This window comes from Myripristis murdjan, chromosome 16 (assembly GCF_902150065.1).
Source record: "Myripristis murdjan chromosome 16, fMyrMur1.1, whole genome shotgun sequence".
In the NCBI taxonomy this organism is placed as follows: Eukaryota; Metazoa; Chordata; class Actinopteri; order Holocentriformes; family Holocentridae; genus Myripristis; species Myripristis murdjan.
In genome coordinates this window covers 1,708,891-1,727,435 of record NC_043995.1, presented here as the reverse complement: position 1 = coordinate 1,727,435, position 18,545 = coordinate 1,708,891, and the positions used below count along the sequence as shown (strand labels likewise).

The 18,545-nt window shown below is 39.6% G+C and overlaps 1 protein-coding gene across 4 annotated transcripts in view; it reads left to right on the top strand.

Moving 5' to 3' along the window:
- Positions 1–18,545, top strand: part of tsnare1 (T-SNARE Domain Containing 1) — a 195,676-nt gene that overhangs the window by 95,213 nt on the left and 81,918 nt on the right. For all 4 annotated transcript variants that reach the window (XM_030071912.1, XM_030071913.1, XM_030071911.1 and 1 more), the window contains 3 exons: positions 10,117–10,207; positions 10,317–10,391; positions 11,308–11,364. In XM_030071912.1, the coding sequence (XP_029927772.1) occupies positions 10,117–10,207; positions 10,317–10,391; positions 11,308–11,364 (223 nt within the window). The remainder of the gene's footprint in view (positions 1–10,116; positions 10,208–10,316; positions 10,392–11,307; positions 11,365–18,545) is intronic.

The window sequence follows — 18,545 nt, the reverse complement described above, 5'->3', positions numbered from 1 at the left end:
TCTCCTCCCTTGCGCCGGTAGGAGGGATGGCGGAGTACTTGCGCCACCGAGAACGGCGTGCCAAACTTGGAAAATCCACTTGGCCACACCCAGTTGGCGAAGTGCATCTGCGCTACGCCCCCGCCTCGCCTGGTCTGCGAAACTAGAGCCCATGGTGTCTGGCGCTGCTTGTGTTAACTACACAGTTCTTCTTCCATATATATAAATATTCCACTCTGGGTTTTCATTACCGGACTATGACTGGTAAAATCTGCCAAAGTCCGGTAATTTTTAAATGTCCGGTGAAAATATTCACAATTTGAATTTTATTAAAACAGTCAATTTCCACGTAATTTTATTTATAATTAAAAAAAAAAAAAAAAAATAGACTGCGTGATCCCTGTCTCCGGTGCAGGGACGGTTTTTGCTATGGGCAGTGTGGGCAACCACCCAGGGTGCAATCTACTTGGGGGCGCACGAGAAAAAAAAAATCTCCAGTTTTCTAGACTACCATATTGACCCGCACATGCCATCAGTACCATCAGTCGGCATCAGGCGGGGCGGCACGTGGTATGGTCTGCCGGATCTGACAGGTGAGCGGCTTAATGCCGGCCAGTGCCGGCTCGCCTGATGCCGACTGATGCTGCCCCGGTTGGAGTAGTAACATGAAAGGGCGCAAGCCTGTAATTTCGCCTAGAGCGGCAACATAGGCAGAACCGCCACTGCTCCGGTGTACCAGAGGGAGAGAGAGGGTTTTTTTCTGCAGAACCGGATCAAAACAGTGCAGCGAAGTTGCCTGGGGGAGAACAAGGTCACAAGACTGATGCGCATTGCAAGTTGCGGAGAGACACTTGAGACTTTTGATTTTAATTCAGCTGCTGAATTAAGTTTTTATTGCATCTATTTGATTTCAAGTTGGCAGCACGCCGCGTTATTAAAATGGTATGAGCCAGTTTTTTGTTTGCAAATTGTAGTTGCAATTGTGTGCAGTGTTCATGTTAAAAGAGCACAGGCTTGTGCAATATTTATTTATTTATTTTAGACGTTGCGCATGTGAGTCAATTGACGGCATTCATTTAATTTGATACAGCCTGCTTTTCAATAAAAAGATTACGCTATAAATTGGCATGGCTTGATGTCATTCTTATGTAGCCTGCATATAATTTTAAGCTCAGTAAATTCAGATAATATTTGACCGGAATTTCAAACATTTGTCCGGTAAATTGAAAACCTGCCGGTCACGTTGTCCGGTGCCAATTTTTTCTAACGGAAATCCTGATTCCACACATATCGAAAATGTAAAATGCATCGGTTCCTTGCCAGACACTGGGCGTTTAGAACAGCAAATGTAAAAGCTTTCATGAACCGGATTTTATTTTAATCTCTAGTGTGTTGTTGCATCAGTAAGTGATGAAGTTGCAAAACAAACATGTAGGCTATTTATATGAATATGGCGAGGATTATGCTTTGAGGTAAAAACATTCATTAAAAATGGGGGCTTCACAGTAAAATTTATATTTGCTCGTAAAAATCAATAACTTTAACAGACGGTGACAGAGCTGGAAAAAAGATGTGAGGCAGGCAGGTAATGGAAAGACAGGGGACTCAGGAAGACGAATTTAAGGATAGATGCATGGATGGATGGGTGGTTAGATGGATGGGTGGACAGATGGATGGCAGGTAGCTCCAGCAACATTGCAACAGCCAAGATTGGCCTCACTGAGTGTGTGATGCGGCTGCTCTCTTCGTCCATGTCAACTGTGTAGACTACCACTACGCCTTCCCGCAGCGCATTTTAAAGGCGAGGACAGGGGCTCATTTGATTGGTTTAAAGTGAATCGACTGTGTCAAACCCACACCACGCCTTCTCTCCTCCCTTGCGCCGGTAGGAGGAACGGCGCAGTAGATGCGCCAAGGCGCACGGAGTGCCAAACTTGCAAAATCCACTTGGCCACACCCAGTTAGTGCAGCGCACCTCGCCAGGTCTGCGAAACTAGAGCCCTTGGAGACAAAAATGATCGCACACTACTCTACACTACTACTCATTGCAGTATCTTTTAATAAATCACTGATGTTTCACAACTTTTCACTCAGAGCTCTTCTATCAGCTTGTGATATGTCAGAAAAAAAACGTAATCTGCCACAAAAAAGCTCAGTTGATCGCCTGTTATGGGTTTACTCAGTTACAATTGAGTGAACAGTGAACAGATTACATTTGTTTCTGACATATTGCGAATGTGTTTCGAATTAGCATATTCTTGTATATCATGTCGGACGACATTTCAGCTAGTTTCATTACCTTTAGCCACCAAAAGTACTTGATTAAGGTTAGGGAAAGTTTAGGTTTAGGCATAAAACCAGTTGGTTACAGTAATGTCATGTAACATACATAATGCTTGCAACAAACAGTCATCCCTGTCTTTTCATGCTGGACTTGAACTCGGGTCTCCTGGGTGAAAGTTGGTTGTTTCCTCCTGGTGCGGCCCTCAGAGTAAGTAAGTTAAAAGTTCATACCAGGACCACTCCACATGGTTAAGGTTAGGGAAAGGCTCAGGTTTAGACATAAAAACCACTTGCTTCAGGTTAGGGAAAGGTTAGCTTTAAGCATAAAAAGTCCATGGTTAAGGTTAGGGAAAGGTTAGGTCCAATACAGGATTTCAGGCAGGGTTATCATATAAATAAAATTTTTGTGGAACAAGAGACAATTCCTTTGATTTGTTATATTTTTCCAATTAGTGGGTGTCTGAACATGGCACATGTGTGTACACTGGTACACTGTGAACATGCCCCACATTTGTGATTACCTGCCTTTTAGGAAAAGGAAGGTCGAACTTGACAAGGAGGTCAATATGATGTTGTACTTGAAAATAATTATGGGAGGTTCTGCAAACACATTATTCACAGGTTTATCAGAACTCAGTATGTACCAGTGCTGTTCTGAACATTTTGGATATTTAGTTTTGAAGGCAATAGAAGATTTATTTTTGAACGATTTAATGCACATAAGATACAACCTATACTTTGTTGAAATTTTAGAAGCAACATTAATTTGATTGGATTTGTAGCTTCGTACCATATGTTTTTGTGTCATTTCAACTGTTTTGTCACAAAATTTGTTGAAAAATTCACAAAATTTCACTAATTAGTTTCATTGTACAAAATTGGCTATAAGGGGATGTTATTTTTTCAAAGGCAGAGGATGGCAACGGTCTGCTCTCAACAACTTATAATGATCTGTTGTTTTTTTTTTTTTAAAAAATCAGAACAGGATTTCTGTATCCCTCATAATTAGCTCACCAACAGAGTTGTTGCACTGGATAGTGAATATTAAAAGTTCTGAACAGTCAGCAAGAAAAGACTGAGAAGATTGTCAGTCTTGTTCATCCCCTTTATACAAAGCAAATAGGTCATCAATGCATCTCTTGTTGATCATTATGTTGTTGAAGAATAGGTTCTTACATGGATCAAATATGAATTTCACCTACAAAAAAAAAAACAGCAAAATGGTTCACATTTCTGGGTGCCAAAGGAGATCCAATCCCACAATTTCTTTGCATTCCAGTGAACCTAGAATGCACTCTTGCCATGTCAACAATACAGTTATTGGAAGGAGGTTTACCTGTACTATTCTTATTCAGAAAATACTCTAAAGCTTGCAAGCCCCCGTTATGTGGGATGTTGGTACACAAACTTGAACAAATGAAGCTGCAATAATATTTTCAGGTAGAGGCTATGATTCATGAATATAAATTACATGGTTGGAATCTTTTACATAAGGCAATTTTTGGATGTCTAATGAAAAAAACAAACAAACAAAAAAAAAAAGACAAGACAAAACAAAACAAAACAACAAATGAGGATAATAGAGCTGTGAGAGTATCAATACCAGCCACTATATGGCTATCTGGGGGGTTTAAAGAGTTTTTATGAATCTTTTGTCATCTTTTGGACCTAGATTGATCTGTTCAGGGTGAAACACAAAGGTGTTCTCAAGCAGCCTTCTTTGCAGATTTTGTTTGTTTTGTTCAGTTCTACTTTTTGTGCTTCTCTCTCTCTCTCTCTCTCTCTCTCTCTCTCTCTCCCTCTCTCTCTCTCTCTCTCTCTTTCTCTCTCTCTCCCTCTCTCTCATTCAATTGCTCACTTGCACTCTTGTTGCTCTCTTTGCCTTTCCTTTCAACTGTGATTAATGTTGGCTACTTAATGTAGGCTCTGTTTAAATATGAATTTTATGTTAATTGTAACTTAATACAGCCTTTTATGTGCATTCAGAAGTGAATGCCTCGCTTCAGAGACTCCTTATTTGAGTTGGATGAGATTTTCCAACTTTCTGCATGGATGTAGCAGCCTGGGATGTTAATGGTTATGGTCCTCCTTGCTTTTTTTAATAAGGTTCTCAGTGGGGAATGATGTCACCACAAAAACAATCAGAATCGCCCCACATAATTTTGTCAGACCACAAGTTAATCGAGATAGAGCGCAAAGCGTCATACTCCAAAACCACACCAATTCATCTCTCCATTGACTTTGTAATTGTATGTACTTTGTTTTTACAAAAAAAAAATAAAAAATTGTGTCTTGTGGAGAAGTAGAGAAGCAATGCTTTAGTAAGCACCCTCTACACCATTGCAGCTGCCTAGCAACACCCTAGCAACCATTAGGAAAACCACAGCAATGCCCTAGAAACTATCCAGAACATCATAGCATTCACCAAGCAATGCCCCAGCAATCACCTAGAACACCACAGCAACCACATAGCAACACCCCACAGAAACCATAGCAATGCCTTGGCAGCCATCAGGAACACAATAGCAGCCACGTTGCATCACCCTTGCAACCACCCAAAACACCATAGCAACCACCTACAAACGTTATGGCAACCACTCACAAGACCACAGTAACTGCCTAGCAACCACCCTACCAACTGCTGCCTACCAATGCCCTAGCAACCACTCTCTATAACCATCACAAACGTTTAACAAAACACCTACAAACCAATCACACAACCACCTACAAACAGCATAGTGAAGGGATGACAGTGTAGCGCAGGGCCACAAGTTCAGCAATGTACATGCACATTTAAAGTTTCTTCAGAAACTTTAGCCAATTCTAGTTTTTTAATAAAATTCTGTCCCAATGATTGTGCCTGAGCGGGTGACATCGGTGACCCCTTCTCGCAGCGCAACACACAGTCATTTCACAATCCACACATTCAAACAAAATACACACATATATACCATCAAAACTTTCAGCGTTTTCCACCAAAAGCAGCCATAGCCAGAGTGAAGCAAACTGATGGGGACTTTGGATGGGACGACTGTTGGAAGTCAAGGAGGCACCTTCACACAATGCAAAGTGAGGAAGGCAGAGCCACCAATACCACCAGCCAATCCGCAACCAGTGGCTCATTAAATGGCTTGTTAGATTCTAGGTGCAAAAGAAGCCCTAGAACATAAGTTACCTTAATTATTTCCTAACGTTTGTCTTCCATTTAAAAGTCACAGTGATTTCTCAGACAACTCTTTATCGGAAGAGTTGAATTAAATGAATGAATGAATAAATAAATAAAATGAGGCCACACTCGTGGCCTTATATCTTTTTATTTGTAATTTTTTTGCATAAATTGTAGGGTAATTTTCCTGTATTTTTTAAACAAAAAGTTTGAGTAGGTAATTTGATGGTCATTTTAAATTATGAATAGTTTTCTTGAAATTATTTTACATATTTTTCTAATTTTCAGGTAATTTTCTAATTTTATTCTATTTTTTCAATAATTTACTCCTAGTTGCCTTTTTGCCTGTCTTTTTGAAAGAAAGTAAAAGGATTTGTTCGGGATTTGAAGGGATACGTTTTTTCAAGTGTGGAAGATATTCACAGGAGGAGACCCTCCAACTGACATGTTGCATCCCCCTCACCTGGCACTGAGTTGTGGTCATCAAACTGTGCCTCCACATACCTAATGCAGAGTGCCAGCCATACACATCGCACTGTGGCGTTTTAGTTGGTAACGTGGAGCATTAGCTAGCTGTGATTTAAAAATAATCCTTTACATGTCTGTCTGCTGCTTCACAGCTAAATGATGACACATCAGGCTGGGCTTTAGCAGTTATTAATCCTGACGTTTGTGTGTGTGTGTGTGTGTGTGTGTGTGTGTGTGTGTGTGTGTGTGTGTGTGTGTGTGTGTCAAGTGTATCTGTGCATAATTTGTTCTTCATCAGACAGCGTTCTGATCACAGGCAAGTCAGTATACGCATGCATTTAGCCTTTTGAAACCCAGCAGCCTTATGAGAGATTTTATTTATAATTCTCTCTATTTGTTTTTTGTTATTTTTACATTTTTATTTATACATTTTTAAAATGTATTTATTCAGCAATTTTGAGGAAATTACAAGGGATTTTTCATACACCTTTTTTGGGGTAATTTAGACAAGTGATTTTGGTCATTTTCTGGCTGTCTTTTGGTAACTTTTTTCTAATTTCTTGCTAATTTTTCGGTCATTTCTTCCTAATTTGCTCATTGCCTTTTTCCCTCTTGTTTTTGCAAGAAATCAAATAAATTTACTCAGGTTTCAAAGGGCGACATACTTGTGAAAGGCGTTTGAACACAGTCTCTGATGTCAATCAGTGATCAGTGATCATTGATGCCACCATCCCTGATCTGATCATTGAAATATAGAATTTTAATAATCAAAAATGTAGTTTTCTTGTTTTGTTTTGTTTTGTTTTGTTCTTGCTGATTTTCTGCTAGTTTTTAAATTGTTTTGCTAATTTTTGACTAATTTTCTATTTTTTTTTTCCACCATATTTTGTTATGTTTCATAATTGTTTTTTTAATAAACATTTTCCCCCATATCTTTGGAAAAAAAAAAAAAAAAAAAAAAAAAAAACAAGTGAATTTGCAGGTTAAAGTATTAACGTAAGATAACCATTTAATGACTTTATTTTTCATTGTATTGACTCCACACTGCACTACCATAAAATCTGCCTTGTAATCAGTTGATATAATCATAACAGCTAATCTCAAGCCTCCGATCAGCTTTCCTATCTCGTCACTGACACAATGGAAACAGTGCATATAACACACCATTTTTTGGCTATTTAAAGGACCATCACCTCACTAAACCCTGATTACATAATCACTATAAAACTTCTTCACACAGAACTCTATTTCTGTCTGTTATGACTTTGGGCAGGGGCAGAGATTGGCTGCAGTCCAATTTAATTATTTCCATACAGTAAAACCTTTATTTCTGGGTGCAATCTTAACTATTAGCCTGTCTACTCTCCTGACTCTTCCGTAAAGAAATCCCCCCCACCCCCACCCCCCTCCCATCCCCCATCCTCCGCCTGCAAAGATGTGATGGATGAAGTTTCGGTGGATGTATTTTTCCAGCATGTTGCTTTGGCTTTTTCTCACAGCCAACCAAGAATTACAGTGACATGGCCCTGCCAGCCCCAATGCACTATGGGCCGTCTGCTTCCCCGCCACCAGCACTAGATCAATATTTGAGTATGCGGCAGTAAGAGGTGTGTTTGTGTTGCTGCCTATCTCTATGGAGCAGCCCATTGTGCTGTCAGGCCTCGAGGACATGAGTTGAGCTTATTCGGGGTGGGGTTCAGGTGGCGGAGGGAGATGTGAGCCCAGGATGACCTTACAGCATAGATATTTAATATCTGTCTTAACTTAGGTTTCCACCAGACTTGCTCCAGAGATATGAATATGGCTGCGCCCACAACCTTTCACCCTGGCAAGGCTTCCCAGTAACAACTTGCAGACACAGAGGATTTGGCTCTGTCGCACTACACACCTCTGTCAGACAGCTGTTCATATTGATTCACTCAATTGGTTCAACTTAATCTTGACCAAACAACTCTGAAAGCACCCTGACTCAGAGAACCCTTCACCCAGAATTTCCACTCATAACAAGGATTAGAACAATGAATCTGATTGTCAATCCATGAGACAGACAATTTTTAATCAAATATCAGATATGGAGAACAGAGACCACATGACGGTGCATTGCATTGTGGGTAGTGATCGAAATAATTTGTGTCGCGCTGTGTTTGTTTACATTAATTTAGCTTATAGCAACTACAAGAGCATAGCAACACAGTGACAATAAATGAAAGGGCCATGGTGAAACGAACCCTATCGATGGACCACGCGAACAGCAAATACAGGATTCTTTCTGGGAGAAGCTTAATAAAGAATCAAAGGAGTGGTAACATTACTGAGAAAAGAAAGGAAATTAGCAGCTTGAGTCCATATGAGCACAAAAAGTGATTTTGACATGCTACCATAACACAGTCCGGCTCTGTATCGGCTGGAGGTGTCATCCACGTCTTCCATTCCTTTCTGACCACAGCTGCATAAAAACACTATTTTTTGTGCATTGCATCTTAATTTAAAGAGTAACTCAGCATTAAATCTCATAAGGCAGAAAACCTCTGCTGAGCAGCCCTGTAGGGGCTGAAGCTTTCAGGCATGCTTCAGGCAGCAGGTATTTTTAGCAGCTGTCAATGGCAAAGTACCTGTTTCTCCTACCGCTAACTTGTTTGTGCATATGTTAATTGTGCCATGTATTGTGTGATATGTACATTTGTATTTCAGTGATGTGAATGACAAATTGAAATCACGATTATTAACATAGGATCATTAAACAAGCAGGCCCCTTTCATGAACTAGAGAACAATATCATGACATCACTGCATACATCTGTATACGTCTCTGCTTTCCCAGCAACACATTATCAACACACATATTCACTGCCACTGTCCTGGGGCAGCGAGCAGGACAGGGCGGGAAAATGCTGTCTCCTCACAGCGGCTACGCTGTAGTAGCAGCAGTCAAGGCAGCAAGAGCAAGAGGAGGCAAGATGAAGGAGAGCCACCTACTGCTTGCAGGAGAAAAACACTGTAAAAAGTGTTCAAGGCTGATATAATCTAAACAAGCAGGGGTTACAGTGACAAGCATCTGACAAACAGTCAGATGCTTCCCAGTTTTGATGTGACTGACTCATGTGTTAATTGACATTTTGGAGGATTCAGATCTTGACTTGCTGTTTAGAAACAATGATCTGATCAATAATCCCGCCTCCAGCCCCTGACATTAGCGGTTCTTTCAGAAAAGTCTTGGTGCTGCTCTGGAACCACTTTTCTGGCTGAGAGCCAGTTATTTACTGGCTCTCAGCTGGAAAAGTGGTTTGATATCCAAATAGGATGTCAAAGAGAACTGGTTTGAGATTAGGCATCAGTGCCGAACCAGCCGTCAAACTGCCTGGGTTTGAAAGGGCTAAACAGACTCCTGGAAAAAAAAAAGATGAAAAGAAAAAAGAACGGAAAGAGCACACCATTGTTTTAAAAATTATTTCCCAGAATGCCTTTGAACAACCTTGAGGGGCTGCAGTGAACTTATTGCTTTAATTCAAGTTTGGCAATATACACATATGAATAAACATTGCTATTGCATGTTTGAATTACAAGAGATAGCTAGCCAACATGTTGGTGAGCATTTGGGTGTGTCTATGAGCTTGGCCTCGCCCCTTATGCAAAACATAACCTATCTTGTGGCTGCATTGCATTCTGATGTACTGAGGCTACTGCTGGAGGAGAAATTGGCCTTTCCACCTCATCTATGATAGATTTCCCTCTGTATGATTGCTGAACATCAGTGCAAAATGTTGAATCTGCAAAGAAGCTCTTACTCTTTGATTATGAGGAACTGACACCAAAACCGGGCTTTACTGTTGATGTTTTAGATCGCTATGATTTTCTGCTGTCAGACTCCGCTGTAACTGGTCTGGGGATCTTTCCACGAGATGTCACCTAATCTACATTTCTTTTAGAGTGGATTTTCCCTTCAGAGAGGTGCAAAGCTGCCTCTCGGTTTCAGTGGAGGGTTTTGGTGTCCCAGCATGTTCTAAATACTGTGTGAGGCACTAAATGGCTGAGAAAAACTCAGCCATTTTCATTTTATCCATGAAAATAGTCAACTGTAAAGATCATGAACATTAGCTATTTGTAGCTTCAGTATAAAAATATCAGTATCTGTTCACCCCTGCTTAGAATTCACAAAAAAAATATTGTCAAACGTTTCACTCTCTCAGGCATTCCCCTCTCTCTATTTCAATTTTTTCCCAGACACTCCACGCAGCAACAAACCAACAAAGTCATCACCAGCACAAGCCAGCTCATCAAACAGCTCTCTGATATAATCAGTGGCTCTTCACGGGTATTCACACTTTTGTTTCTCCCTCATTCATTTTCATTTTGAAGAATAAACACTGGATTAAACAAAATTTGAGGTAATTAAAGCTAATCTTGTTTTGTTATTCTCACAGCAAGACCGTCTGCGCCTGACGAGACTAAAGACTGAACTCTCAGAGTCGGTCCAACGTTATGGGGACCTGCAAAAGGTATTTTTATAGTATATCCTCTTGTTTGTTTTAATCGGCAGCAAATTCATTGCTACGGTTGAAGGCAGCTCAATCAATAATTAATATATTTCAGGAACAGGCTGGAAAATCTGAAACTGCCATGTAGACAATAAACTGGGAAAGACAGTCAAGATGGCTTAAAATATAGCCTAGAACAAAGCACACTGACCAGTGTGAAATGTCAAATCAACACTACGAGAGTCTAGCAAATAATTCTTCTTCTTCTGCATCAGACATCTCAATACCAGACTAAAGTCATAGTTACCTCCACCAAGGAGATGAAACCTCCCGCAAGCGGATATGTGATCACCCCTGTCCGTCATCAGGATGACTCAACAAGTTCTGTCTGAATTTGCATAAAACAATATCATGACACCTGGCATCGCTGGTCATGGGTCAAGGTGGCACTAACTACCTTTTAAAGGGCTATTTTAAAAATACCCAATGATTTTTTTTTTTTTTTTTTTTATTCCCAAAATTGGTGAAGTATCTCTTTAATGTTTATTGGCCAAAAGGGGCATGACCTGCACAACAGCACTACTGAAAGAGGGAGTGGCCAAGCACAAACAGGGCCTTAGTTTCCAAGCACTAACCAGCTTTCCCTGCTGATTGGTTCAAAGTGTACAGCAACATTGCTGAAAGGGAGGGGTGTGCGCTTGCCAGGTGTAATTTGGGTTTCACATTGGGAGGGAACTGTTCATTCAAATATGAATTCTAAAATTTACCTTTGAGTCTAACATGCTTGACTTTGTTCCCTAGATGGGCTTATGTTACATACATTTTAAGTGGCAGTTGTCCAACATACAGACAAAATCAGTGTCTTTCAAACCCTAACATTAGAGAGAAAATGAAACATGAATCCCTCACTTTCTCATTATTTTTTTTTCTCATTCAGAAAATTGCGGAGCGCTCAAGGGCCTTGCTGCCTCCAGCACAGACAGACAAGAAGAAGGTGAGTTGATATAGAGGGGGAGAGTGGTGGCCTTTGTTCCAGCGTTGTTCATAAAAGAGCCGGTTGATAAGACTTCCTTTCAGTGTTTGATTGCATCCTCACAAGGGGCCCTTTGAAGCTCTGTGTAGTCATCTCCACTCTTACATTACACTGGACTGCACTCATTACATACGCATCTTTAGTATCACTACACGGTTGGAATTTCAGGTTTTAATCTGTTTGAGTCTAAATTTGGTTATGATTTAGGCTTACCAAGTAGTTTTGACTATGCTGTAGTCCTATAAAAACTGAAAAATGACTTGACAGTGCTGCACATGAATGAATCCTAATTATTGATCACTAAAATAAACTGATGTAAAATAAAACTGGGGAAATCAGGTCATTGCAACAGAAAATGTATTATGACACAAAATGAAAGAAGGATATTAATAACATTCAAAAAAGATTGTCACTAATGAGAACAAAAGCAACAGACTGTGAACAATTGCGAGTTAATATAAAACTTGTGCAGCAGACAACTTAGGAGTATCAATTTCTTGTTTAAATATGGATTACTTAATATGTGCTATGTGGATAAGTATCATTATAGAAAGTATCAATATTCCAGCCATCCACTTGACATGCAATATAGCACTGGTCAACAACTAATGCAATGGTTGGAGGCAGCGGCGCAAATTTCCCTTAGACATTGGGGGGGGGACACATTTAGCGGGGGTCAAGGGGTCAAGAGGGGTGCCAAAGTAATATATATTATAATTTATAAATATCCCACCCCCAGTCCCCTAAATTTGCACCCATGGTTGAAGGAACAATAAGTAAAATTTTGCTATCGCATATCACAGAATGACCACAACCTATCTGCAGAGGGTTGACAGGGTTGTTGATCAGTAACTCAACAACTGTGTCACTAGCTGCTGAAATTTCTGGATTACAAAACTCACTGTTCAATCATACTGTTATGGAAAATTATCCATCCGTTAGAGTTTCAAGACCCCCACCCAGTGCTGTTTGCTGTTGCAATTCCTCTTCATATGACTCGATAAAGGTCATGTGTTACTTATTAATGACCATTTAACTTTAGTAGAAAATGTTAAATTATAACAGCTTGAATAATATGCTTTCATAACATTCACAAAGAACCACTATCATTCTTGTCATTACCACTTATATCCCTACAACTAAAGTACTCCTGCAACTGAAATACTTGTAGAGAACAGAGAGTGAATATACCTCAGATTGCACAGTATTCCCTTTCCATCTGCTGCCTCTAGTAAAACATAAAATCCAAACCATTCCTGCCATCTATCCTGCCTTCCCTGAGCCTCACAGAAGAAATTATGGGATAATCCTTCTTTATTTCAATATAAACATCAGAATTGAGGTGGTTAGAAAGGCTGTGGTTGATAACAACTCTGGGAATTGGCATCCGAAGGGTGTGGGACAAATATAAATACAGCTTGAGATGGATTGACGGTGTTAACCATCCTCAATTCAGCCATAGATTGTACAGTGAATTTTACGAATTTCATCTACACGGCGTCTAAAATATTAATACATCCTTTTTATGCTTCTTTGTGAAGCTAATGAACAAATAAAATATGTTGTTACACCATCTGGAAACAACAGTTTTCTCAGTTCAGTCACCATTAATCAGAGAAAAAAACTGAGTGACAGTTTCTCAGGGAAGCACGCCTCTCATCCTTAATTGCAATGATTTCACATTTTCATGACTTCAGAGGGGGCTGAAGATTTTTTACACTGCTTTCTCATTTTTATTTGGTTATATCCATATACACTTTGTGAATAATAACAGAGCTGTGTGCAGATCCCTATCAAAGAGTGAAGATAACGCCTTAAATAAATACACCCCCCGTGCTAATCTAGAGACAGGAAATGTGGCCAATAAATTGTATTACTTTCTTCTAAGTGAGGCAATTGCTTGCTGCTATCACTATGATCTTCTCAGTATATTAGACCGTCATGTTAGCTTAATTATAATTGATATAATGGTTTGACAGCATATAAAGTCAATAATGTGGTATCTGGTCCAGTCAGTTTTGTCAGCTTCTGATATGATAGCTTTGATTCAGCCTGATTGGTTGAATATTTACATTGGGTGTCACATAGAAGCCTTTAATTTTGACATTTTGATCAGATACCATTTAAGTGCTATATACATGGATATGCAAGCACTACTTGGGTTTCATTGCAGACTTTTAGTGATGGTGTCATGATGGTCTAAATACATAATCACTGGAGAAACACTGCATACTTGTACAATTCTTTAATTAATTAATTTGTTGTTTGTTTGTCATTTTAGAGATATTGAGCACCATCACAAAATATCAGTATCTGGAAATATAAAGAAAGTGGTAGAGTCTTGGTTGTGATATGAGCCCTTATAAGTGGTGAAATATAGTAGGCGCTCTGTGCTTCCCTGGGCTGCTAATCCAGACTACTGTAATTTTGTCTCTCCAACATGGCTCCCAGAATAACACTTCTACACATAGCACATAAAACAACACAATCCAAAAAAAAAAAAAAAAAACAGGTTCCAGTACCCATTTGTGTGTGTGTGTGTGTGTGTGTGTGTGTGTGTGTGTGTGTGTGTGTGTGTGTGTGTGTGTGTGTGTGTGTATGCGAGCGTATGCAATTACACTTATTCACTCCTTATTTACTATAGTACTATTTGAGTATTATGCAGAAGTTTCCAGCAGATGCTACCTTTTGGATCTACTTTACAGTTCAAATAGGAAAATAACAACCAAAGAGATGCTTATTTTCCTCAAAAAATGAGAAGCAGGATTTGTTTTTTATATCAGCATAATGGCATAATCTAGTTTGATTAGTTTATGTGTTATTTTGCGAGCTCTTTTCCTGTGTTATAGATGCTCAGGTGCTCTAACTATGGAACAATCCTTGTATGATTCTTCAGATTACCATCGTCTCTCTGACCTATATTTTTGAGTTTATTCTACAGTGTAATGCCTTCAGCTTTATTTAAAAAGGCACAGCAGGCGCTGAACACTGTGATTTCAAGTGGTGTTCAAGCAGTGGCCTTGGACATGTTCTCCCTATATTATACTATTTTAGAGCTACTGAAGAACCATGGCATGATTATACTATATAAGCCAACTGTGGTACTCTATAGATCCCTGAAATAAAAATTCACCTTTTCTTTTGTCCCCCTCCACAGGGGGGTCAGATGTCAGGGTCAGCTATACAATAGCACCTCCAGAGCTGGTAAAGATTCTCTGCCTTGCTCAAGGACATTTTACCAAATTACTACTCTGCCATGCTGAACAACTGAGCAACCATTAGATTCTCTATATGAGACCTTAAGTGTCATATGTAACCACTAATCAGTCTTCCAATGGCAGAGGGAAATCAGATAGATATTCAACTTATTTTGATAGTTTGTAAGCAATTCTATGTAGCACCATTGGCTCTAAAGAGCCTTTTTTTTTTTTTTTTTAACAATTCAGACTCTTATGTATTAAGGTTTTATATCACTCGGAGGGAATACAATAAAGGTCTTTTATACCGCTAGCTTTAGAGTTAAAGGTCTTTGGGGTCAGCAAGCTAAAGAACAGATTATGTAACTTTGATAACAATCAAACCTGGGTTGGTAGTTCACTGATCATTGAGTTTATTAAAGAAAGGACATATACACAGCAAACATGGATGATTCAGGCAAAGCCACCAGTGATTTTGAGAGCAGTAAAATGCAACAACAGACAAGTTTATTTTACATGGCAGTTGAATTATGTATAGATAGACCAGTGATATTGCCTCCCCAATCCCCCTCAATGCCATTTTTTCAAACTGAAAACAGCCCTTATGTTCTCTCAATCCTAATAAAATGTGTTCAGCAAATAATATCTAAAATGGTGTTTATTGATCAACTGTTTACTAAGATACGTGCATGAAAAGTAGAGTGCAGATCAGGCCGCATATTATTGTCTGGACCCAACCTGAGAGTAGACCATAGTAATTGAGCCTAACCTGAACCCCTCCATTGCTCACTTACGTTTACCACCTGAAATACCTTACGTGTTGCTTTCAGCGTCATCACCTAAACTCCAGCACTATTCTGGAAGTTGCCCAGAACAGACAGTAGGCCCATCATTTTTCACTAAAGTAATGCAGACTTGACCAACCTCAACATGAACCCAAAAATTATTTCTAATTTTTTTATCTGAACCGGCCTGACCTTGGGTCTGGTATCCACATGCTAATGAACAGTTGCAAGTCACATGAACAGGTAAGTATAGTTGTAGCAAACACAGTATGTCTGTGCTGTAAATAAAGTGGAAGTGCAAGTTATTTATATGTGTGGATTGCAAATAGCAATAGGTGTCATCTGTACCAAACATATGCAATTATACAATAAACATTTTCAGATCAATACTGCCCTTTGTCAGTGACAGTCTCCCACCCACACCGGAATGAGAGCTCCTGTTCTTTACGAGGAAACTGAGGAAAGTGCATAAACTTTGTGGCATCTGAACTTGTGTACATAAGGTGTCATAGCAGTAGTCTTGGGAGTCTTTACCATCTGTGTGAAATACTAATATATTCTGTATTTCTGTGGTGGAGATGTATGTGGAGGAGTGAGCATGATGTTGAAGAGTTTGCTGAGGAGTGATGAGTCAGATCATGGCCAGTAGACACAGCAGAGTGACTCAGCCTGGGTTGGTCCCTGTGCTCTGACCCACACAGGCCCTCTACCATAAATTATCTGTGCACTCAGCCACAGAAAGGTGGAAAGCATTAGCAATGCAGAAATGTCAGCCAAGCCTCAGTGATTTTTCTTTCTGTTTGTGTTTGCAGATGTAACATATATGTGTGTGCATGTATGTGCAGCCTTAACTATTAACTACAAGGCCTTAGTTTCCGTGGATAGCCTTTTGTTGGGCTACCCCCAATAACGCCCTGCCAGTGACAGTGTAAAATGCCATTAGCCAACTCTCATATCATATTTATATACAGTGTGTATAGATTAGTTTAGAGCAGAGAAATATGAAGATTGGCAAGGGATCATAGACTGCCGCTACTTGGCTGAGACTTGGGATGCATTGTAAAGTGTACAGTTAGTTTCTTTGTTAGCCTAACACCCTGCCAGGGACAAATTCTCAATGTCTATACGTTAGTGACTGGCTTTAATATTGTTAAAGGACCATACCAGTGATTTTGCAAGTTTAACATAATATCTACAAAATGTATATACAGTTGTCCCTCACTATAACGCGGTTCACCTTTCGCGGCCTCGCAGTTTCGCGGATTTTTTAGTGCAATTTAGCATGCATTTTTTTTTTTTTTTTTTTTTTTAACAGCGCATTGTGTTCTGCGTCCTGATTGGCTAAGGGACTGTAGACCATTGTCAATCAATCTCCTCCGTGCCGTGTCTCCTGTACAGTACAGAATGCGTTCATTCTATAATACTGGAATTATTTTTCTACGAAGGTTTGAACTTTGAGAGTGTTTAAACAAGAGAGAAAAGTGAGAAAATTTTAATGCCTGTCTGACAAAAGTGTATAAAGTTTGTAGTGAGGGGTTTTACAGCCTTAAAACATCTATAATAATTGTAAAAAATAAATCTGACTACTTCGCGGATTTCGCTCTGATTATTGAGCTACATAAGCAAGGCCTCTCGCAGCGGGCCATTGCTGCTGAGGTTTGACGCAGTAAGGCAGTCATTTTAAACTTCTTAAAAAATCCTGAGGGTTATGTAACAAAAAAGTCAAGTGGTAGACCTAAAAAAATTTCACTGACCCTGAGCTGGAGGATCCAACTAGCTGTCCATCAAGACACGGACTCCCGCGATAAACGAGGGACCACTGTACTTTATGTTTCTGCTATTTTTTTTCCCAAAACAAGCTGTCGTATTTTAGATTTCCAGTATTATTTTTCCTTGCTTTTATCAAGCCATTTATTTCCATTCATGCCACTACGATATGAAAATGAGCTCTTAAAGCTCAGAACTTTCTTCAAGCCAGAATTTCATTACCATAATAAAGTCTTCCACATTACTTTTCTTAAAAGCAGCAGCACTGTTGGGAAACTTGCTTTACAGAGCCAATTATCAGTTCTGTGGTTTATGAACAGCAACAACTTTGTTATCCACAGAAGAGGAACATTATAAGGTGGATGACTCAACCAAAAATTGATATTTGAAAATGTCGGAATTTTCACTGTATGTTATTAAATTTTTAGTCACCTAACATTATTTTGGAAATTGTTTGTTGTGAAAGATGTATGCTCAGTGTCCTCATGAAATGGAATCAAATATGTATATTGTAATCGGGTAATAATGCAATCTGATTAATAGGAAACATGCCTTGTAACATAAATTGACTTTGGGGGAGAAAAAGCCTATGCTGTCTAGATTTTACAATTAAAATTACAATTCACACTTGGCAGACGCTTTTATCCAAAGTGACGTACATATGTGATTTTTATACATCAACAAGCAAAGATCTATTCAGAAAAGAATGACTACATCTGAAGAGCTACAAGGCAGTGCAAGGACGTAATATACAGAATGCATAAAGTACATAAAGGATGGAAGAAAGCGTAGATCGAATGGAGTTTGGTAGCTTATTCCAGAGGAACCATAAAAGAGTATAGATAGTGATTTAGGGCCTTGTTGTGCTGGCAGCACCAGGTGCCGCTCAATGGCAGAGTTAAATGGGTGGGAGGGAGTCTAAACTTGAGAGAGGGAGTCCAGGTAGGAACAGTTTTGGTTGCTGCTTTGTAGTTGAGTGTCAAGGACTTGAATTTGATGCGAGCAGCAACTGGTAGCCAGTGGAGGGATATGAACAGTGGAGTGACTTGCAGTTTTCAGCTGGTTGTATGCTAGATGTACTACTATGTTCTGGATCATCTGCAGAGGCTTGAGCATGCCTGTTGGGAGCCCTGACAGTAACAAATTGCAGTAATTGAGGCGTCAAATCACAAGTGTCTGTACCAGGAGTTGTACTGCATGTTCAGAAAAGTATAGTCTGATTTTCCTGAAGTTATACAAGCCACGGAAGGCATATGTTCCTTAAAAGTCAGTTGTCAATTGTGACTCCCAAGTTTCTGGCCAATTTTGTGGGAATGAGCTATGTAGAATCCAGTTGGATACTGATCTGTTGTTGTACAGAGGGACTGGCCGGCAAGACGAGGAGCTCAGTCTT